Here is a 24,550-nt window from a genome sequence, read left to right as displayed (position 1 = left end):
AAAGTTCGCTTTTAACGGACTGTGCTACATCGAACTATCGGCTACAGTGGACGAAATTAGCGGCAATTTTTTTCAAGATCGGGCGTATAAAACATATTTTTGCACGGGCTGGCAACTGACTTGCGAGGGTCAGCCGATGATGAAGGCTCAATATCGTGCGTGCAAGGAAGGAAGGTGCTCCTGGAAACGTGCCGTCTTCTTTCGCATGAGAGGTATGGAGGGGGAGGGGGTAGAGCAAGGCGAGAAAGAGGAGGGCTCTTTTTCGGCGGCTGCTAGTTTATCTTGAAAGCGATCTGCGATGTGGACAAAGTGTGCCTAGCACCGCTAGCTTCATATGCGCTGTGCTTTCAATGTTTAGTTCGCACTGAAGTGAGAGACAACATGAAGGTTAATTCGTTCGCTGCTGCTGCCGCACTTATCGTGCTTAATTTGCTATCGCAATCGATGCTTCACCTTTCTAGCGAAACTGCATTTCTTTTTTTTATTTTGGAAGTTCGTCACTCACTCTTTGCAATAAAGTTGTTAGACATCGATGGCAACGAAAGTTTTGGATGTGAGGCGTCTCGGATATTACGGATTTCAGATACAAGGGACGTTTTTTGTCAGATCATCAGGGTCCGTTGTAATGAGAGTAAACTGCAGTTTAATTATGAATAGAATGTCACCGTGAGTTAGAATATTTTTGGGTCCCACGGTGATTTTAGTTCACTCAGAAAGCAGCAGCTTAAGTTTCCTTTAACAACATATCTGAGAAATCTACGGTCAAATGTCTATTGGCAATACGAAGCGAGTGTCAAGACACATGAAGAAACAGTAGTGCCGCACGCTAAACGAATTTTGTTCCACACAGGAAGGACTGGTGAATTATACTCATGACTTCCACATACATTTTCAGAGCATCCTACACAAATGTACTGTTTTACTGTGAACAGTACTTATAAGCCATGGGAATGGGCCTATAAGGTTCAGTAATTTGCCGACTACACTTTGATTCAAGCACAGCAAGACTTGATAAAAAGAAAGACATCCAACCTGAGACAGAACCAATTAATATGCGTTTTTCAAGCCAAGCATTCTAACCACTATGCTGTGGCTGCATCATGCAAGCAAACAGATTTTTGAATTCGGGCCCTGACAAACACCTGCGATTTTCTGTCGAGCTCACTTTGCGTACTATAGCACAGCTCATGGCTGCGCACTGCCAGGCATTGTGCTGTGATCAAAATGCAAAGATTTGATTTGTTTTTATTTCCCTGTAGGAGTGACACATACCCAACATAAGGGATTGGCCGTTTGCTAACCAGGCATGCCTCGCATGTCCCACTTGCAAGTGAATGGTATTGCATAAGTCTGTTGCTGCATGCAAGCTGCATGCTTGTCCAAGTTGTAGGAGAACCCCTTCACATTGTCTAGTTCGCAGGACATCATACAGCGACAGTGGCATTCTCTCAATGTTTTCCCAGAGTAACCGGGGTCCTTTTTACAGTCATGCGAGATTTTCTAAACATGTCCAGCAGTCAGGGGAACGGGGACTCATAAGTGCTGTTCACAGTACAAATTAAGGGAACCAAGACCTGATAAAAATCAAGACAGAAAAATTACCTATTAGAGTCATTTAGGGTCACGTGATTTACTGAATATATATTAAACAATTATTCAAGATTATGCAAATAGTACATATTAGAATCTTCACTGCCATGATTATTTCTTATATTATTTCAAGTTTTTGAAAGTTTGACTTTACATACTCCAAAGCCACTCTGCAAATCACACCAAGTGCTCTAATAAGCAAAAAAGAAAAAAAAAAGTACAAAGTAGTGAAACTTAACCTGTACTCAAAGAGGAGAGCTGCCTTATTTTTGAACTAATAGAAGCTGCTGAGAATTGCTGCTAGTGAAGTGCCACGTGGAAAATGCATTGTGCAAGGGGAGGGAAATAAGGTGCAAAATTGCATTTAAGCACAACAACTTTGCATGCTCTCTTAATCAGCAGAGGGAGAGTTGCTTAGAGGCAAGACATCGGTAGATAATGCTGGCAAGCTATTTGACAGCAGTGTAGGGGTGACAAATGATTACTTGCGGCCTGGTGGTTAGCAGCTAGCACACGCATACATTAGGATGGTTGGGGTACCTCTTGCAGCAGAGTAAGCAGGCTGGTTCATTGCTCATAAATGCGATTTGTTTTTTAAACGTTAGAAGTGTTGTGCCTCACTTTGTTAGAGGACTTCTCTTATTCCTTACTGCAAAGTTTCAACTACACACCTTTTCACGAAAAAGCCTGATGGAAGTCACAGTGCTTTCTACCGAAATGCCACTGGTGATTGTTTGTCAAGCTGAAATATGCTTAAGTGCACAGATTCACAAGGATCTCGCATGCAGCTGCCACAGTCCAAAAAGCAGGTGTGTGTGGTGTCATGAGAAAGTATACAAGACTGTGGCAATAACTTCTTATGCAATTGTGTACAATAACAGTGTCAAATTTCTTGAAATGCTGGTATCAGCAATCATATATCTTCTATGAGGAAAGGACTGCGCTGTTAAAACTACATTACTGAGCAATTCACATTCAGCTCACTTCACTGCTCAACAAGTGCTCATTCCCACCCTCTCTGTCGATGAAGGTCAGTGCCATTATATGTACTATAGTGCTTTCAGTGGAAGCTGTACTCACGAAAAGGGGGATTAGAACTGGTTTAAGTTTATTTATGTGGTTGAGTTTAATGAGTAAAACCAAAGTACTCTAACAAGCTCCAGCTATTAAAATTTGTGAGTTATATCACTGCAAGCAGATTGCAAAGGCTGCGTGACACATACTGCTCCCATCTTGGCTGTCTGACTCACCACATTGGCATCCTTGCCTGGTGAACCACTGCTATAAGTAGTGGCAAGAGTGGAGGAGCACATCTCAAGGTACCAAGGCTTGGAGCCATGTTGGGTGGCACTACTGATGGACAGTGTGTAGATGGAGTTGGTGTAGCCATCGCAGTTGCAGTTGTCATTGAATCGTCCACCATTACCAGAAGCCCAGACAAAGATTGAACCCAGACCACGGCGACCCTGAAACATACAGAGAAAGTAGGCTTTTAAGTAACATATAACTAAGGCTTTGTTTGATCCTTTGTTTGCTTGCTTGCTTTTTCGTTTACATTAATACACTAACAACCATGCTAGCCCAGTGGCTATGGCATTGTACAGCTGAGCTCAATGTCACAGGTTCAATCCCAGCCACAATGGCTAATTTCAGTTAGGTGAAATGCAAAAAAAAAAAAATGCTCATGTACTTGGATTTAGTTGCAAGTTAAAGAACCCCACATGGGCAAAATTAATTCAGAGTACCCCACTATGGTGGGCCTCATAGCTATAATGTTTGTGGTTTTGAATGGAAGACCCCAGAATGTTTTAAAATGGTACATTTAGGAGCAAATGCATCATGAACATAAGAATGTGGATTGTAAGCAATGAAGCAAAGAAAAAAAAAGCAATTTATAGCTGTAGTATCAGCAACCACACACATAAGCTCATTCAAAAATTTTGCAGAGTGTAATTTTACTGACAGAATGTTTCGCTTCATAACTGTGTAGGTAAGATCCAGTTGATAAAGCAGCAACACTAGAAGTTTAAGGGCTCTTTGAAATACTACATGTAAATCACTGATCATGAATTGCAACACAGCCAGTGCAATTATGCTTACTTAAGCATTAATGTTCTTTTTAGGCAGCTTTGATATCTCAAAGTGTCGCACCTAGTGAAATCGGAAGCAGTGAGACATTTTAAAGAGAATATAGAAATGTAATAACACTTTTGTACATCTTTTAACATATGTCAATCATTTGCCGATAAGAGTTCACTAAGAGCCTGACTGTTTGCTGTTCCATCACCCTCTGCCGTGGCAAATACCAAGTACATGTCCTTATTCCAGACAGTTTGCTCCAATAAACCTAAGTGTAGACGCCTGCGTCTACTACTGTGCTATTCGTCACTCACACTGCTTCATACTTTTGGGTGAAATTGCAATTTTTTCTTGGCAGGTTTCTCAACACACCTTGGCAATGCCTTGAAAGAAAGCCTGCTTGGCTAGTTTTCCTGGGCCATCAACAGTTTTCCCGTCATCTTCGGGGCCCCACGAAGCACTGTAGATGTCGATGTGGTTTGGATTCAAGCTGAGGGCACGGGCTTCCACTTCATCGGTCACTGTGCCGTCCAGCATACGCACTCCTGTGCAAGATTGACCACATGAATATGTTCAAAGCACAGAGGCATACTGGAGACAGTCTAATTCAGTAAGTTATTTGGAAATTATAAGTCAATGGCTGAAATATTAGCATCAACACCATGCAACTGATTAAAAGAACAGGAGATGGGTGCAGACATCAACTCTTATTTATGTGTCAGCCATGGTGATGAAAATAGGCACGTGAGTCCACTCAGAGAAATCAATTTTGTAGCAAATAAGGAAAAGAATGGCTACACCAGAAGACAGACATCACTCTCAGCTGACAATATTTACTAAATATGTGTGCCAAATAAAAGTCAAGACATAAGCACAGCTACAAGTGGATCAAATATTCACTGCACTGCAGTCTTCAAGCATAGCATCAATGCAGATATTTGCACTTCATATTGGCCCTCTGGAACATTAGTATACTGGATTTGCATGTGCTACAGCAACAAATGGAGCTAAATGCAAAATAATAATAAGGCTTCCAAACCTAGTCATGAACTGCCATTGCACATGACAAGTTTTAAATAAAGGAAAACAGCAGCAGTGCCAACATTTAAAAATGGGACCAATTCGACTAATCTAAGTAGTTGAGATCTGTGCCAGCAAGACACCAAGTAACCGGAATATTACTGAATTCCTGTATATGCCACAGTATGCACACTAATTATAGCTACCTTAATGGCAACTGCATCTGTTGAAAAACTCAACATATGGGAGTCATTTCAATTGCAAAAAGAAATGATGGCACGGTAAGTAAATACATGTCTGCTCAGAATTCTGTTATTGGTATCCAATAACAAACTGTTGTGTGATTCCTGTGATTCCAGCCTGCTGCTTGTGACATAACATTTTACAATGAATTCACAAACATTGGCTAAAATTTTGACAGCTGGTATTTAACTGTTAATGATGCTTATGTTGGTGCACAAATATTTTTTAAATCTCATTCTGAGAACTGAGTGAATGAGTGGGTGGTTGGGTGGGGAGGTGAGGTTCAATTATATACAAGTATCTCAGCAATTGGTATACTGATAGTGATGACAATGTCCACCTGAAAGAAGCTATGAGAGCTTGTGCTTAATGTTTTTCTGAAGAAGCACCAGTGGCTGGTAGTGAGCATTTTAAGGCCCCTTTGCTACCTGCTTTTCCATTGCCACCCTGTTATTTCTGTGGTTAGGTAAATGGCAGCAAGTGAGAATGCAAACTTCACTAGGAACTTGCCTCCGATGCTGGCATTGTAGGCAACCCCAACTCCGCAGTACTCATTAAGGGCCGTTGCTGCCACTTCTCCTGCACACCGTGTCCCATGCCTAATAAGATGAGATAGTTTGAAACATCACAATTGTGCTAAAAAATGCCACACACTAACAGAGCACGATTCAAACATACACAAATGCTTTTCACTAAAACACAAAATGATAATGTAGTTAAGAATTACAAGACTATCACATAAATTATAGTTTACTGGTGACTAGCTGCAACTTAAACCCTCTTTTTTATATCTTTATTTGTACATTCCCAATATGTAAATTTAGTGCGGGGTACTTGCTTAAATGTGGAAAGTACTATGGGAGCTGTCATTATAACAGATTTGATACTGCACCAGTGTTTACACTACGCACTATTCTCAACATGCATTGTCAAGCATCATCAGTGTTTATAGCTGTACATTAAGTGCCACACTTCTGAGTAAGTTTTGTGACTTCATCACAGCCATATCATAAGAAGCCAACAAACAATGACACCAAGGAAAACATAGGGGAAATTACTTGTACTTACTAATTAAATTAAAGAAAAGATAAATTAATGGAAATGAAAGTGGATGAAAAAGAAACTTGCTGCAGGTGGGGAACGATTCCACGTCTTTGCATTACGCGTGCAATGCCTTACCAGTTGAGCTACTGTGGCGCTGTTTTCCCATCCACTTTCTTGGGTACTTATATTTTACTACTAGAACTAACCCTGGGAGTGTTAGCCAGTGCCACCACTCTTAAACCTTGGCGGTGGATATGGAACATCCCTTGTTGTGCCATCACAGTTAGCCATTCCAAACAAAAGATTTATACAGGCCCCACAGTAGTACACATGCTCACTTGACCAGTAAACTTTGTTATGTCGCTTCTTTAACCCTTTCAGTGTCAGGTTATTTTCTCAGATAAAATGAGCACAAAAGTATATTTTTGGTTGTGCAAAAATGAAAAATGATGTGGTCCTCACATTCCTATCATCAGACAAAAGGAATGTCAAAAGGAACATGGCAAGACAGAAACTTGAAATAAATACCGGTACGTTCATGATGCAGAAAGGGATTACAGCAATTGCCATTTATGGATAAGTATTTCTGCCTTGGACTGAGTTTTCATGTATAAGTTGCAGTAATGTACAGAATAATGTACAGAAGCTTCTGTACTAAGTGCTAAGCTGAAACAATGCAAGGGATTCCCAAGGACAACCAATCTTACTTGTTGTCATTGTTATCCTGAGGCATGGGATCATCATCATGGTCATTGATGTCTGTGCTCGCATAAGGATCCTGGAAGGAAGTGAAATGGTAAGAAGTTTCGTAACTAAATTCAGCAAGCGTTGCAACACAAAGAGGAAATTGTTTTCAATGAAGACGAACAGAATTTGCCAGCAAGTTTTTCCACACTAAATACTTGCTGACAAAATAATAATTTCCAGAAAAGTGTTAATAACCTGCACGAAAGAAAGTGAAGATATCTGCCATCTTCAGTACCTTTCATGACTCGATCATTATGTAATGTGAAGGTTGGTAATAATGTGAGAAGTACATATTAAACTAAACAGAATCTACATTAACATTTATTATATAAAACTTTGATGCAGCTTCAAAAGTGCAACTGTCCACTAAACATTCTAGATCTACAAAACTTTGAGCACTCCTAAAGAAACCATGTCAGTGTCCCACATGTTTACAAGTTCAGAAACCAAGACATAGATACTTACTTCTTTATTTAAGGTCTGTTGATACTGGCCTAGTAAAACAACAATGATATAAAAGAAATGGCCCTGTGCCCATTGAACCAATATAACTAAGGGCCACTTGAATCAAAGTAAAATAAAATATTCACAGAGATTTGTTACTAGTTTGCCTCATTGCCATCTAATGCAAGAAATTTCGACTGCCAACTTAAATGCACAGTAAATATTAAAGGAAAAGAAAGGTAGTGCTGTTGAACACCACATGAAATTCCATAAACTTGGAAAGAAAGCTGCAGTTGCCCAATAGACTCACATAATTCTGAACCAAGTCTGGGTGGTTGGTTTGGATTCCATCATCTAGTATGGTCACCACGACGCCTTTCCCCGTGTAACCTCGTTCCCAAGCTGGTGCGACATTCATGTCGTGGCCTCCGATGGCTCCACCATTCTGACAAAAACAGAGGCAGACGTGACACGACAGTTGAACACGCATAAGTCCAGAAACTGTCCACGCTCCCAGGGAGGAGGGGGGGGGGGAGCGCAGTCAGAATGAAAGGGAGCACCTGTTGTTGCTGCACTGAAGAGTCAATTTCCCTTTTTCAATAATGCCTAGAAAGTGTACACAAAAAAATTAAGAAATGGATGAGCACACCTAGTGATGTCCATGTCTTTCTTTGTGTGTGCTTTAAATACACAAATGAATTAAGTCATACAAACGAGCCTCAGTAGCCTGCCCTGTGGCCATGATTCTCAGTTGAAACCAAGAATACCGAAGGGCAAAGTCTTCAACTAAACTACTTAGCCGTTACCAACAAATCAGGTCTGAGCTTATACTTCTGCACAAATATGTGCTTGAACACCGAAATGTGTTTCTTCTTTCATATTAACACTGTACAAGAGGCGAAACAACTAGCTAAGAGCTCAGCCAGAAACTATGTGTTAAACAGCAATGATACTTTACTTAAGAAGCTCTCCACTCCCATGTTGCAAGCCACATTTTCTCAACAAGCCCCTCATATCGTGGCTTGTGACTGAAAACTGCTTGTTCCTCTGACAGCTAGCAGCACAACAAGTGACTGTACATAACCGGTAGCTATGAATACAAGCATGCCTCATGTACCCAAGCTGGGCATGGAGAAAATTCCCTTCATTGCTAGAAATTTTCAACAACCTACAATTGTCTGAGTGAGAAAAGAAAAAGAACTATTGCACTGAACAATCAGACCTCACACATTGGCAGCTTTGCCTGAATGTTGAAAGTCCTAAAATATTGATGCAAATGCATTCTATAAACTAAAGTACAGCAATCATAAAACACTTTTGTTGGTTTATAAATTTAACCACAACTGTTATTCTTCCTGCCCATTTCTTCTTTCTCGGGATGCAACAATTATCACACAAGCTAGTTTATTTGCCGACTAATGCATCTGCACACTTTGCTACATATACACCCAACATGCAGATTGATGGTATGCTCAGAATAAGTCACTGGCAAGACTTTCCAAGAACAGAAAGCCAGCATCTTGTAGAAGGAAAACTGCTGCTAAGGATAAGCTCCACGGGTCAAATTCCCACTGCTGGAAGATAACAGAAGGCCTTTATCATCCTGCTAACATGGCAACACATCAGCAGCACGAGTGTTTTTCACAAAGTGCTCGTTGTGAGAAAAGCCTAGTCATAGGCACCTGCGCATTATCACACATTGGAAGACACAGATGGTAAAGCTTTACGAGTACAAGATGGCAACACAATTAACATTAGCATCATCGTGCAACAAAATGTACAGTTTGTTATTTGAATTATAAAAATCCAGGTCATGTTATTCATTAATTTACTCGAATAGTTTCTTTTCAGCCACTTCTGTACACCATAAAGATGTATTTTTTGACAACACCTATAGTTAGGTTCCTATGATTTAGCATTGACGTAATATTTAGCACATGTGTTCTGGTGTGGACACCAGTTTTTACCAAGTCGTTCTTGGTGTGATCACATAATGCCAGCATACAATGTTTTGAATTCCTATGCATGTTTCACAGCTTAAAGGTCAATTAAAGAAAGTATGAACGTTAAAAATACACCTTTTATAATGTACTGACAAGGCCCCATGGCTAAATCTAAGCCCTGCCCCCCTTCACCCCACCAAAAGAAAAAAAAAAAAGAATGAGACACATGCTTGACTATTACTTCACCTGCTAGTATAAACGTCAGACAAAAAAGTATGAATAGTAAACAATGCACAAAAAAAGGACCCCTGGAAAAGACGATACAGATCGCGCAACAACATGACAAAGGCCTGCCAATCTTTCCAAAACAGTGCCTACAAGGACTGCGGCAGCAGCTGCTGACCTTGCCTTTCTTCCACGCAGTCATCATGTGTGTCGCAATGGAAGCAAAACTATATGTGAGACAAAGCAAACGCTCCACGAGGACAAACTGCTATCATCACTATGGCAGCGCTCATTCTTTTTTTAAGAGCTCCGCATGCAGTGTTCTCACTTTCTCTCTGCAGACATGACAAGACTTCTACACCAGTCGTCTTTCTAAGCTCCTAAGGCAGAGACAGAAAGTACTGTTCTCTTTGTGCATGTTGACAGTGGATGGCCGTAATGATTAAAATCGTGTATTTCTTATGCCACGGCAGAATAAATGATGACAAGGAAGAAGCTTGCTATAAGAAAAGTACTAATAAAGGGAAAACCATTTACACTGTTCTGCTAACACATGTGAGTTGGAAAACAGAAACATTAACCTGAGGTACTCTTTAAGATGAGATCTTGAATGCTGCTCAATTATTTTCTAGGAATAATTTGTTTAAGCATCTCTCACTATATATTATGTTGGAGAGTGAAAATGATGATGCCAACCATATGTCTCCTGCGACAAGTACTCATGCGCTGACACCTCCATTGACAAGTAGTTCCCTGCATTTCTTTTAAGCTAAACTTATTAAAAGTAATAATAGAGGAAACAAGCAAGCAATTAATTATATATGTTATAAGATTTGTAATTCCTTCTTTTATTTTATTTCACAAGAGAAAACAACTTCTCAGCAATCTAATTCCTGTCCATTTTAGTTCACAAATAGCTGTGTGCTTATTAATACTGCCAATACAGTATTAAGCTGTTAATACAAATAAAAAAAATATGCACACAATTAGATGCACTTAAAAGAAAAAAGGGTACCATATGGGCACCCATTACTTATGAGGTAGACTTGCCCATCATTTGATAACAGTACCTGGATAGACATTTTTCTTTGTACATAAACACAAGCTTTTCATTAATTTATTTCAGTGAATAACTAGACATATGTACAGCTTTCAGCAGAGTTCCTCGAGCAAGCAGTGATAAACACAGCCCTTTAAGAACCAGCAAAACTTGCATACCAGGTACCACTGCTTTTCGTAGAGTGGGTCTGAGAAGATTCGATAGGAACGATGGAACTCCTGGTAGCGTATTTCGTCCAGGTGGACGTCTCGCTTGACTCTTCGTTTGACAGTTTGCTGCTCAAACCACCGTACCTGGGTACCAAACATGCAGAGTTTCCTGTTTATGTGCACCATAAGAGCCTCAAAACTTCATGCAAAGAGAGGAACCAAACATTTAGAGAAAATTTCATGATTTCACAATTTAGCTGAAAAACTAAGCATTGGAGCTTCTCTGCAAACAAGCGTAAAAGCGAAATTTAAACGAAGTCTATGCAAAGTGACTCTCTCAATCGCACTAAGGAAAGCGGCTGGAAGATGTGGGAAATCATTTGCAAGCAATACATGTAATATATTTGTTACATTGTATGTTATCCGAAAGCTTTTATGCGGATCAAAACTGTGCACGTTCATGCAGAAACTGTCGAAGCTCAACAGGTGGAATGGAGGATCCTACAAGGTCATACATGATACAATTACAAACAAACTTCCGTACTTTTCCATCTCCACAGCCTTATTCCACTTAAGCGTGCTTCAGGTAAATTTATACAAAGCCAGAAAAAATGGCACAGAACTAGTAATAGGACCTCATCTCAATTAAATAATCTGATGAGGAGAAAGAGGCACATAGAAAACTTCAACGACGAAATAGCGATCTTTAGAAATAAAAAATGCAACCAAGAAGTTTTATCATTATAATGATTATAATAAATAGGTAAAGCTGGCCTCATGATTTGTCATTTCAACATAGTTAGGAGATATGCCATCAAACTCACTGTAAAAATGCACTGTTGCTCCACTTAATCTTTTAACAAAATGCCCTTTTATACATTGAAGCACAAAAGTAAATGGAATGCATATGTATTTCATCTCACACTTTGGGAAATAATATCTCAAAACTGGTGTCATCCTGGAGATTCATTTCAAGTAAATATGACTTGCAAACTCATCGGCTACAATTTGTGAACTGCAATATGTGCTGTAAAGTAATTAATTAAGAAGTTAATTAGTTAATTTTTGTTACTAGTTGAATATCTGTTTCGATTTCTCATGCTAGTAATGTCCGCCTCTTATAATAATCCAGCTCGAGGACAAGAATTGTGCTGTCTGCTACAGGCAGTTTTTAAACATTTCGAAAACCTTGAATAATGTAGTCCCCTCTCTGTAGGAAGGAAAACATTTTTTTTTTCTTTTAAGTACAAGTCAGTTCAACAATGCTACACTACATTTAACATCTTGCTCATCTGTCTCCTTGTATTCAGATATCCTTTCATAAGAGCTTTTCACAGGCATGGCTATCATAACAAATGTTCCAATGATACCATCACGGCGATAATTCTTCAAATAATTCTTACTTGTTCATCTTTCTGCAGAACATTATGGTGAGCGTGACTTGCTTTTATGGAACGTTTGCGTATAGCGTGATGCTCAAATAAGTAGTAGTTTTCTAGGGATCCAACCTGCATAGAAGAAAACACAACATTAACACACTTTATGCAAGGCACCACCTAGGAGCCAAACCATCTTTGCAAACGATTACCAAGAGTATGTTCGCAGTGAGAACATACTATGCATAGAAATGGCCGTGGTTAAACCACAGTGACTGTTTCATTGACACTTTGTTTGAAACACTTTTATATTGACAAACAATGCAGTTTCAGTTCTCAAACTGAAAGCAGCAAAGAAAACACCATGAATATTTGAAACTGTATTCAGTTCACACACTCTATACAGTGCAGCAAAAGCTGCCAGTCGTGCCAGCCAGTAAAGGAATGAGAATGGGTGGCAGACATGACCTGTAGCAATCCCTGTACTGCACAGCCTTTCAGGGAGGGTGTGGTATGGTGCAGAATATCCAGATATAGAAGTCTGTCAATACCACAGACTACAGGGGTACACCATAACACCAAGTTCCAGGTATGCATATGAAATCATTAATACACAATGTGAACATGCACAAAAACATGTGTACACGAATATGTACATAGATTCACAGACACATATTACAACATGAAATTCAGTAACTGCGACACTGATATAGAAAGTTATACGTGATAGTATGAATTTACCCAGAATTCTTTAGAAGTGCATGCTGAGCAAGCTTTGCAATTGTGTGAGATTTAGTTACCCAGGAGGTGGATTTACTATATAAGCTAGTGGGAAGCTGTAACCTATGCCCTTCACCAATTATTTACAAGATAACCATGACACAGCGCACTTCGACTATTGCATGCATATCTCTCGAAAAACGAGATTTCAAAAGAAATCTATGGCCAGGGGTGTGACTAGTACACACAATTACACATCTACGTTACCTTCAGAGCGTTAAGTAGAAAAACGCACACAACATACGGTCAGTTGCATTCATCTGACACCAGTTTATATGTCAACATTGACATGTCTCTTTTCCTCACAGCAAACCCCAAGAAATTTTTAAAGGTTGTTCCTGCTGCAAATGCGAAGGAACTGCCTGTTCTAACTTCAAATTCTGGTTTGCCTCTTCATGATGCTGACATGTTGCACCAATCCATTTTTGTTTTGTTGTAGCGTTTAGAAGATGAACAGCTCTCGACAGCACATAATGCATGTGGAAACATTGTGCATCATGCCTAGCTAGTACAATGATAAATTCTGATGACATTCTTAGTGTTATCAAACGCTCACCATCATTTTCAAGCCCTGGCCCAGATAAACTTAGTACAAAGGTACTAAAACTAACTAAGCATTTTTTGTCGTTAATACTAGCTAGAATTTTTCAGAAATCGCTCTATATTAGTGTAATACCTCATGACTAGGAGGATGCTTATGTAGTGCCTCTATACAAATAAGTGATAAGGAACGACTAATTATAGACCAGTACAATATCTCTCACATCTGTTGTTTGCAAGGTTCTTGAACATGTCCTATCTTCCCAAATTATGCATTATTTAGTTGATAGCGGAATTTTTTCTTTGAATCAGCATGGCTTTCAGCTTGGTCAAACTTGTGAAACGTAGCTTTTTGAATTAACCACAATAGCTTACACATATATAAACATACTGATGGCATCTTCATTGATATTGCAAAGGCATTCAAAAGTTATCTCACGAGTTCAATAATATTATTACTAATATAATAATATTCCAGTTCCTTCTTTTTATGAAAATGCTGTTTTGTTAATTGAAGCACAAAAGTAACTGGAACACAAGTGCATTTCGTTGGACACGCTGAAAATTAATATCTCGAAACTGGTGCAGTCCTGAGAATTCATTCAAAGTTAATACGCATTGTGAACTCACCGGCTATAATGCAACAGGTGAAATAGTGGCTGTAATGTTAATAATTAAAAAGTTAATGTAGTTATGTTAATTATTTAATTTAATATTTTGATTTATTGTATAAGTAATGGCTACCCGATCGAGTAACTTAGATCAAGGATTATAATTGTGCTATCTTCCATGGGCAGTTTTTTAAAATTTGGTGCAGCTATAAAAACCTGTAGAAGAGCTTCTGTGCAAAATTTGACGCTTGGAATACGAGCAGGAGTGTCACAGAAAGCTAGCAAAAATAGCCGCTTTTGATACTGGAACTGACAAAAACACCATTATTGCTTGCCAGAAGAGAAGCATGACGTAGTGCACAGCTCCTCAGCATGATTTTCAAGATTGCAGTGGCACACACAAGCAATCTTGGAGGCCATGCTGCAGTGGCTGTCACAGGGTGCCGCGACGAGCCCTTGCATCGTCAAGAGGCATGGAATTATCGTATGCTCCGACTGGTGTCTGTTGTTCTCCAGGTGTGGCTACATGAGCCAGCCTGAGTGCATGGTACCAGATCTGCAGCCAGCTGATCTGCAGATCTGATCGAGCTGCAGACCAGATCTGCAGCTCAGTCAAGATTGGCTTGGCGGCTCGGTTAGATTGGTTTAGTAATTTATAACAAATTTAGCAGAAGTAAAATTTAATTGCAGTCAGCCTTTAACAGCATTGAAAAATCATAAAAGGCACTCGTGAATGCTAAACACTCCTTTTAATTCAAACATCTGATAATTCAAAGCAATTATGGAGCCCAGTAGGGTATTGATCATAACTTTCATGAACTTATTTTTCGCTTTCCCCTTGGTTTCTATCAGAAGACGCATTCAAGTCAAAGAAATTTTGTAATGCAAGCATTACAAAATGTTGGCACCAGAAGCTCATCTTGTCTGGGCACCCTACATCAACCCTCAATTCCCTCTATTTATGATTTGCACATCCTTCCTTTTCTTTTTTAACCGAAATGGCTGTTCAATAGCGAATTTCTTTATAGATGGTGTGTGTGTGGGCCTGACAACTATAGGAAATTACAAGCGAACACTGGCATCAGCAGTCAATGGCACAGGGCAACAAAGCTGTTTGTTGCCAAGCCACACCTGGTGCAAGCTGCACAGAAATTGTGCACATAGGAGTTGGAGACAAAGCCAGCTCAACGCACATTCAGGTAAGTCGAGCAACGTGCTAAAGGTGACATTATTTTCATGACGCATACTCTTTTCAAGTGCACAGAAGTATAAAGGAAGAGATAAAAGAAGTATAACAAGAGAGAAATTGGGGCCGGCTGACAAACTCTGTCAAGGAAGTCATTCCACAAGATAACTATGAATAACATTTAGCGTGTCACTCTGTTGTATACATGTAAGTAGTTCTCTTCTTTTCTCTATCCTCTTTCCCTGTCCTTTGGCACTCATCAGACAAATCAATAGATAACTTTGGCTCTCATTAGGTAATCATCAGATAACCGATGAGGCACTCAAGGATAAGAAACTGTAAGGATCAAAGATAGGAAAATGCAAGGAAAGATGCTGGCAGTGTGAAGACACTGGCAGGGGAATATGCACTGATGGCCAAAAATGATCGTTCAGACCAGTCACCTTAAAAAGTGTTAAAGGGCTCTTGCAGCCTCATGTATGAAAGAGTGGTTCTGCCAAGATCCCAGGTTCTGCTAAGGTCCCAGGATATTTTACTCCACGAGCAGTTTGTTATCTAAGTGGCTGAGGCTAGCTCACAGAGCACATCATTGAGCATTGAAGGACGGGCAGTGGTACAACATTATACAAAAATTTTGTATTTTCTGGTTCCCTCATTCACTGCAAAGCTATTACGTATATTTTTTTAGGTAGTTACGTCCAAATGCGAAGCATGTCTTGGCAAACATTTGTCACTTTAACAGTATCTATCGAGCTGCCTACATCTTGGTGCTCTCATGGCCATTTTGTTAACTTGGTATGCACTAAAATTGGCGTAATATGACAAGCGTGTATGGCGAACATAAATGGTCGGTCATGACATGAATATCATGCCATGTGTGTCATGAAACAACTGCCTACGTATTGGTGCTCTCATGGCCATTTCGTTAACTTGGTAGGTACGAAAATTGGCATAGTATGACAAGAGTGTATGATGAACATAAATGATCGGTCACGACATTGATGTCATGACATGCGTGTCGTGTAGGTCATGAAACAGCCGCCTACGTCTTGGTTCTCTCATGGTCATTTCGTTAAGTTGGTATGCACCAAAATTGGCATAGTATGACAAGAGGGTATGATGAACATAAATTATAGGTCATGACATGAATGTCATGAATGTTGCTGCTCTCATGGTCGTTTCATTAACTTGGTAGGTTCCCCACACACTACTTCACAAAATATAGATTCCCACATGGCGCGGGATCTGCCGGATTTTTTACTTCAGTCTGCAAGCTGCAAGTAACTAAGGATTAGAAAAGGCATAGGAAACATTAGAAAAGAGGAAAGACAAAAGGCCAGGTATGCCGCTGGTACCTGGAATACATAGGTCAAGTGTCCTACCTGTACTTTCGTCTTTCCACTTAATTTTTCCCATTTCTTCAAATCGCAGGAAATGCATGGAATGACGATATTCCAACTAGCCCAGCTGTCTGTTTCAAATCGTAAAAGGTGCGGTGTTTTCAATTTGCATATAATTTAGCAAAATTTGGTCCAAAGCTGCCATTCTTTTTCAGAAACATGACAGCAACCTTGCACAGGATTCTTATATTTCTCTGTGCTAGCAACAAGTGATTGATGAAACACACCTATTTATTTTGTAGTCAAGCCAAACCATACTTTTATTTGCATGCTCCTTCAATTTCTACAAAGGAGTGAAAGAAGCTAATTGTATGGCTGTTATGCCTCAATACCTGTCATGTATAAATGGACATACACTCATTTCTTGTTGAGAATGTGAATGCACTGTGCTAGCTTTCGACTCCATGCTGCACCTGAAAGTGCTCCAGGCTAAAGCGATGACAGAAAATGCTTCTGTTCTGAGGAAATTATTTAGGTCTGGCTATGTTTCAAACTCCAAACACGTACATGATTTGTACCTAACCGACGGTGCCATATTTGGGTTCATCATTTTTTTTTTTTCAAGCACTACAGCAACTTGAAGAAAGAAAAAAAGAAAGAAAAAGGAAAGAAAGTAGGTACGGCCCTGACGGAAGATGACATTATCAATGTTCCTCCACGGTAACGTACTGTAAAAGTAAAGCTAAGCTCACTGGAAGAATAGCTATAGGTTAAGGCGGCCTTGTAAAGGTGTGTAGCGTTTGATGACTTGGAAACATAGCAGAAATAAAAGAAGAGCCAGGGGAGGAAGAAAGAACGTAAACAAACTGCCATCAGAAGAAAAGCAGCACACCAACGAGCAAAAGATGCAAGAGAAAAACTAATAACCCTGCCTGAATAGAGGCCTATTCAAGCTGGCGGGAAGTGAATGCGGCTCGTTTAGCCCCTCGGTGGACGCTCAGCGGGGTGGCGCAACGGCAGGTATACTTGAACAATTTTCCCTTCAAAGGAAAACTTAATGCCTCGAAGCGCAACGAGCCGTAGAGCACATAATGCGCGCGCGCAACTGGCAAGTGGCGTGCGAAGGGTGCGCGCGTCGCTCACGCAGATTGACCTTCTAAATATACCGCTGACGTCAGGATGGATGCACCATCAAAATTAAAATATCTCACTGCGCGACGCGCCGTGTTTTACGCGGCCATCGGCGTACAAGGCGATTCAACGTCGTTCACAAAGTGGAACAGGACCTCTGGAAGCGTTCCCGATTCTCCGGCCCATGCAAATAGCGGACCTCCTACAGGCGCTCTTATCGCCGAGTTTTGTTCCTCCCGAGACGGCTATACGAGTGCTCGGTCAACAGAAATAATCATCGGTTTCTTATCGTCGGCCACTTAAGCTGAGATGCAGCGGGACGACGACGCAGCGGTTAAATCTCAGCAGATTCTTGGAGCCAGTAGAAACCTGTCTTGACCGTTTCTCTCGTTTTCATTTTTATTTTCGTTTAGTGCCGCGTACGTGGTTTCATTTTCGGTACAGGTCGGATGGAGTACGCAACATCGGGAAACACGACGATGATTCTCTCGGTCAATTACGTGTCGTCTATTCGACGAGGAAAAATGCAAGCGTCGAGAGAAACCTGCCAGACTAGCTGGGCATATGCACGAGTGTTTACAGGCATCACTTCTCCCGATATTTACAAGACGCGGGTCGGCGAGCAGACGCCCTGGGGTGCAGCACGTACAGCACTTTCTGTGTCCCCAGAATGTTTGCTCTGTTCATTTGACAAGAACGTAGCGCGTCAATAAATGCCGCAAGTCAGCGCACACATGAGTGACACCAAAATAAGGTTACCAAACGCGCCAGGCACGTAGACGATCGAGAAACGTGCACACATACCTGTCCTCGGTTGATAAACCCGTGCCGATGAGCGACACGGTCTGCCTCCGCAGGACCACCGTGTATCTCAACAGCAATTTGGTTGGTGTAAACGGGAGACTCGGCGGACTCGGTCCGATCCACTAGGCAGAAAAACACGGCGCAGGCCAGCCACACACACCGCACACCTGTCCTGAGTCGAAACACGGTCGTCCTGTGCAGGGCCATCGCCGCAGGTCTCGTCGCGCCGAAGGATGGTGCTCGGACGTCGTGTTCCTCGTCTCCGTGGCGACGGCACACTCGAGCGGGGCTGCTCTCACGTTATCTGACAATTTTGACGCGCTCGCACCGCTCGGCTCTGCTGTCAATTTTGCTCCGGCTGTGCCGATACATGAATTCGCTCCGAGTAAGTCATTCCGCGTCTACACTACGCTACAGCGCGCTATCGCCGTTCATCGGCACAGCCCTGCCAAGAAAGTCTCCTCACGTTTGAAGCCAGCAGCCAGCAGCATCGACGAAATTTTTCTCCTTATTAGATACTTTTCTTTTTTTATGTCAAACCAGCGCGCGATCGCCGCGACGCCCCTCGGCAACAAGCAAAACTACACGCGCAACCGAAAGCAAAACCTAGCTAAACAGCGCGCGTGGCGCTAAAAATGACAAAAGTCCGTGAAAGAAAGAGATTTCCACGACTATGATCGCTCTCTCGAAGGCCGGTACAGCCTTTACCGCCGCGTTATATACAGGGTATGCGAAGTGCGCATGCCGTCACGCTAATGTTTTAATCTCGCCCGACATTGGCCGCGCGGCTGGCATCACTCCATTGCGCATCCGTGATTCCTGGGATGGAGAAGCAGGCACGCAGCAGTAATTAACGCGACTGATTTATGTCCTTGCCTTGCTGCGTAACACAAATCATGCCCGCGTCTCGTTAATCTCACATGAGCAGCTTGGACAATATTTGACCTGCTTACGAATTAAGTGGCACACAATGATGCCGGCAGAGCGCTCCCTAGCTAAAAAAGCAAATCCGGTTGATGCGCCTCGCTTTGTGAACACATATCGGTATATATTTAGACTTTGGTGTAGGCGGACGCTCCGCACTGTAAGGTACGAATACGTGTTCGCGCACAAACGCCCGACGCATGCGTGTCAGCCCGGGCCCACACGCTTTTAGGCGTGCACCTAGACTCCCAACGACCGCCGCAAGCCACACCACTCCGAGTGTCAGAGCGAAGAGTGGCGTGCGGGATAATTGCTTCGCCCAGCTCTGGTTGCATCTCCCTTCTGCAGGTGTTCCTCCTTCAAGCGAGTTCGCTCCTACTCACCTTGCACGCGCCGCATAAAGGTCAAGAGAGAAAGAGGTCGGACTCGTCAGCCGAGTCGGGCGGCGTCGCGCGCGAATTGCGCGCAATTCGTTCTCTGGTTTCGGTTTCCGCCCACTGCTTCCATTCTGCTGTTCTGTCATTAAGGCGCGCCAGTACGAGCGTATTTCTCCAGCCGAGAGCCCAGATCGTAGCTTCCAGGCCGAGGTCTTTTATCTTTGCGCGTTTTTACCTCGTCGGTTTTCTATGCATTTTCCTATTGAGTGAAGGCAATGGATCGCATTCTTTTGACCCACTGCAGGAGCCTTCCAGGAGAGAAGACAAACATTTCCTTCGCGTAAGAAATCCCATCCATTTCGCGCTTCGGCGCGACTGAGGCGCGCGGCCATTCCAATCAGACGTAAACATCCTTAAACAACCTACTAGTCGTCTCTTGGGCTAAAAGCACGGTGGGAATTTGTTAAAGGATACCACGTTGGAATGCCTGTGACGACACGAGGCCTCCGATGTAGCGATGTTTTCGATGCCTACATTAGTCAGAAAGAATTCAAGCTTCACGTCGCTAGCAGGGATAAGTGTACGTCCGCTATCAAACACTTGAGCGCGCGCTTAACGCAAAACGACATTCATTAATTCCTTCACAATACACTTTCAGGAGGGGATTCTGAAGACTGGCGATTCCTGAGCACCATTTCTATGAGTACAACCGACCTTCAGATGTTCACTATCATCGTTATTTAATAACGAACGAAGAAGATAATTGTTCTGTTCATATAGGAGGTTGTGGCCAAGTACTGCACCAGGGTGGCCAATCCTGCTCTGGTGAGGGAGTGCGTTACCGGTTCTGGTCACCGGGATCAGGCCACACTCGAGGCCTGTTTTATGCAATTTTATCAACACGCGGATTTTTTTTTTTTAATCCAGTGGAAAATTACCGGCACCGGGATTCGAACCAGGGACCTCTTGCACGCGAGGCGGGTGTTCTTCCTCTACGCCACTGCCGCTATATTAGGTGGGCGGATGAGATTAAGAAGTTTGCAGGGACGACATGGCCACAATTAGTACATGACCGGGGTTGTTGGAGAAGCATGGGAGAGGCCTTTGCCCTGCAGTGGGCGTAACCAGGCTGATAATGATGATGATGAATGATGAAGAAGATAATTTGTGGGGTCTCTCACACCCGTGCTCTTGGGACAAAGGAACGACAACACAGTAGTGCACACAATCACAAGGGCATTTATTGCACCTTTCATAGATCAATGCCTGCTAGCCGAGTTGCTATCCACAAAACATGCCGATGGGCGCGCGTGAGAGACTCCACAAATTAAAGAAACAGACATATAGCTGTGAGTTCTACTCGAATCTCACGCTGTATAAATGATTTTTCTTTCCCTCGTGTTTCCATCAAGTCCACGTTTGGGAAATATGAGTGCGTAGACAGGCAAGTTCAAAACGTGACAGAACAGGCAGGCGTAGACGCCGTTAGTAAGGTAAGACAAAACGAGGCTGGAGAATTACTGATACAAAAAGATGCATGTACATTTACACGTTTTATTCCGCTAAAATGGATTTAGGTTCTTCATTTTGAAGTCTCTGAGGCACCAGAATAAAAGGTCGGGCGTAGGTATCGCAGACCATTTCCACCACAGCCAGCCTGCACAAGAGAAATGAAAGGACGGTGAAATACCCGCCACTTGTGAAGTCAACACGGTCAACAGTACGAATACCACAGCTTGCCTTTGCGCGGCTAAAAAAAAAAAAAAAAAAAAAAAAAAAAAAAAACCGGGTTATTTCACTGTCTTTTTCAAATCGCTGATATTCTGGCACAGCTCGTGTTATTTCATCCCCGTTTTTCTAATACACCGTGGTCAACGTCTCCAACCAGTTCCCGTAATTATGATTATTATTTTTTGTGCGTGTTATTGGGAACACGAAGGAATTCAAAGAATGATAAGAGCTCCAGCACGTCAGCTGTTCACTTTGGCAAAGAAAAATGAAACAGAAGTCCGACAGGAAAACGGCAGTACTAAAACACGATTTTCAAGAAGCTATAAGGCTGGAATCGACGGCACATGGCAATGTTGTAACGGAAACCGCCCCTCTATCCCCCCCCCCCCCCCCACGCACACACCATATTCTTAATGCGCAGTAGATTTCGCAACGTGCATTCTCTCGCTGCAACCGGGTCCCCCGGAGAGAGCTTATAACAGCTAAGTACGATATCGTGCTCATCTGTGTCGACTCCAGCCTGATGATACTGTTTCAAAACAACGCGACACAGCGATGGAAGAATACATAGCTATACTCAACAAACCAGAAAGGCGACCACGCAATGCACCTGTCCTTGTGTTGCGTGTCCCTCGCCGTCGGATCATTGCAACTCCTCGGATTCGAACACCAGTTTCACTTCGGCGTCACCTTTCGTCCCAATGCCCCAGCATTTTGCGTAAAGCGCAATTCTCGGGCGTCGTTATAACCCACACTGCCAGAGGGCACACGCACCTTCGCACTTGGTGGGCTCCATGTTGCGCGGCTCGGACCCGCGCGTCTCGTCCACGTAGCCGCGCATGAACACCGTCATGTAGTGGTAGTCCTGCTCGGGCTCGATGGTGTCCACGATGGAGCATAGCGACACGTTGTGCACGTGCAGTCCCGTCTCCTCCAGCACTTCACGGTACGCTGCCTGCTCCCAGCTTTCTCTGCGTGAGTGCATGATAGGAGAACTCACGTTTTCTTTCTCTGTTTATTATTTTTTCTCGGTGCGCAAACTGTGAATGCTATTCCGGCTATTGTCGAAATTTACCAACTCGCCAGCGCCGATTGGCCCGAAGGGCTAGTACTACGCTCTAGATGTACGTGTACCGGGTATTTCTTTTGTTTGTTTATTTGTTTTTTCTTAGACTATAGACAATCTCTAAAAATCGCCTGTGGTAGATAGCACAATTCTAGTCCTTTAACTGGATTACTCGAAGAGCCGGACATTACTAGCACTAGAAATCGATGTGCGTAATCCACTAATTAACGAAATTGCAGTAATTAAGTTTTTTAACTAAGGGCTTACGCCACTTAGTTCATTCTACGATTCTTGGCCGATGATTTCGCAAGAGGTATCTCCTTTGGAACAAATTCAATGAATGACACGTCTCGAGCTTTTAACTCCGAAACTGTGCGACGAAATACGTGGGCATACCAATTTTGTGCTTCTATGCATAAAGCGGCGTTTCCTTAGCGGGAAAAAAAGTAAGCGTAACAACAGCGCATTTTTACAGCAAGTTTGACGGCGCATATCTCGAAAGCGGTGCCATCCTCAGAATTCTCTTCCAATCTATATTCCTTGCAAACTCACTGGCTATACAATTCGTAAATTGGTATGTATTCCCGTAAGGTAATACGTAAAAAAAATAATTGGTGAAATTTTGTTAATTAGCGGATTACGCATTCTGACTTGTCGTGAAAGTACCGTCTCTTCGAGTAATCGAGTTCAGGGATTACAGTTGTGCTGTCTGCCACAGGCTATATTTAGAAATTATGCACAGTCTAAAAAACACAGTAACTCTATATACTAAGGTTTCAGTTCACTGTAACACAACGCAGGGCGTGCTCAAAGCGACAGCGCGGCAAAATTCGACACGATGTCCGGAACAGCGCCCCGTCTAAGGTTTAGAATGGTTAAAGTTTATGAGGCACCTGCCTAACGCAAAACGCTGTGCATGCTGTTCAATATTGCTTCCTCGTCTGCAACGCCGCTGCAAGGTCCGTTTGCGACGCCCACGACGCCGCTGAAGTTGCACTTCTTTCTGTACGGCTGCATCGCCATCTGTTTGCGGGCAAACACATACAGCTCTTTTGCTGCTTGTAGGCAAGTCTTAGAACTTAGTTAAGGGGCACAGTGCGCGCTCACCATCACCATCGTCAGTATATATGTCCACTGCAAGATGAAGGTTTCCCTCCCCAATTGGTTTCCTATTACCATTTTCTTGCGTCCAATCATATGCATTGCCATGTCGACCACGTTTCTTTTTCGTTGGCACTCATCATGTCTAAGTTCACTTCTTTCTCCTCATCTCGACTAGCACACCACTCATGAGCGTTTGCTCTCTAATCCACACTACTGTCTACGTCCGTCACTTTTCGTTCAAGTAGTAGCGCGCTGTGCAGTCCCTATATGACTCGGTTTCCATCATTTCCTTTATTAGATCCTGCCATTACGTCACAAGGGCTATAACTGTTCTTGGTATTTATTAGGTTTTTTTTTTTCAAACGAGAACACGAACAGAGGACCATGTTGTACAGTTGGAACTATCCTCCATTAAAATCTCACGTCTACACGTAGGTGCAAGGTATCCCATGTACGGCAGAATTTAAACCAAAGTTAATTGACATATATCGTCATACGATCACCACTTTCATCATTCCAAGGTACGTACGTTATCCAAGCCTTCACTCATTAGTCAACCTTTAGTCCGTAGCTCTGTTTGTTAAAGGCCGACTTATAGTGAACTGTTATACTGGTATAGACCAAATGCACAGAAATTTTGAACCTCGTCAAAGGCCTAGTTTAATGGGCACTGAAAACATATTTTCTACTATCCTTTTTTTTTTTAAATGAAAATCCGGGACTTCGAAACTCTAGAACAAAAAATGGTGACAAGCCTCAGCGCGTAGCAAATAATTTATAACAACAGATTTTCTACAGCCAGTTTCGGGTTCGTTTTCCAGGAAAATACTGTGTTGTGATGTCATGACACAGTGTGCGGTCACGTGGGAGCAATATATTGCGACGTTCTGACACTGGATCCGGTTCACTGTTGCTACTCGTAGCATAGCGGACGACCGAGCGAGCCGGAGAGAGTGCCAAAATGTTAAGAGTTTCCATGCTCTCACGTGATCACATGCTGTGTTATTACTTCCCAACACAGTAGAAACGAAACCGA

At 42.3% G+C, this 24,550-nt stretch overlaps 2 protein-coding genes across 2 annotated transcripts in view; both read right to left on the bottom strand.

The window, feature by feature from the left end:
* Positions 1-18,825, bottom strand: part of Fur2 (furin-like protease 2) — a 77,789-nt gene extending 58,964 nt beyond the window's left edge. The window contains exons 1-8 of the mRNA XM_075681360.1: positions 18,313-18,825; positions 11,948-12,052; positions 10,554-10,688; positions 7,478-7,612; positions 6,684-6,754; positions 5,443-5,531; positions 4,042-4,214; positions 2,841-3,056 (exon numbers count right to left, since the gene is read on the bottom strand). Of these exons, the coding sequence (XP_075537475.1) occupies positions 2,841-3,056; positions 4,042-4,214; positions 5,443-5,531; positions 6,684-6,754; positions 7,478-7,612; positions 10,554-10,688; positions 11,948-12,052; positions 18,313-18,519 (1,131 nt within the window). The 5' untranslated portion in view covers positions 18,520-18,825. The remainder of the gene's footprint in view (positions 1-2,840; positions 3,057-4,041; positions 4,215-5,442; positions 5,532-6,683; positions 6,755-7,477; positions 7,613-10,553; positions 10,689-11,947; positions 12,053-18,312) is intronic.
* A 2,309-nt stretch (positions 18,826-21,134) lies between these two features.
* LOC142572334 (nucleotide triphosphate diphosphatase NUDT15-like) overlaps positions 21,135-24,550 on the bottom strand; it is a 46,401-nt gene continuing 42,985 nt past the window's right edge. The window contains exons 5-6 of the mRNA XM_075681358.1: positions 22,119-22,315; positions 21,135-21,270 (exon numbers count right to left, since the gene is read on the bottom strand). Coding sequence (XP_075537473.1) covers positions 21,176-21,270; positions 22,119-22,315 — 292 coding nt within the window. The 3' untranslated portion in view covers positions 21,135-21,175. The remainder of the gene's footprint in view (positions 21,271-22,118; positions 22,316-24,550) is intronic.

Source organism: Dermacentor variabilis, chromosome 2 (assembly GCF_050947875.1).
Source record: "Dermacentor variabilis isolate Ectoservices chromosome 2, ASM5094787v1, whole genome shotgun sequence".
NCBI classification, from domain to species: Eukaryota; Metazoa; Arthropoda; class Arachnida; order Ixodida; family Ixodidae; genus Dermacentor; species Dermacentor variabilis.
This window is presented reverse-complemented; position numbering and strand designations above follow the sequence as displayed.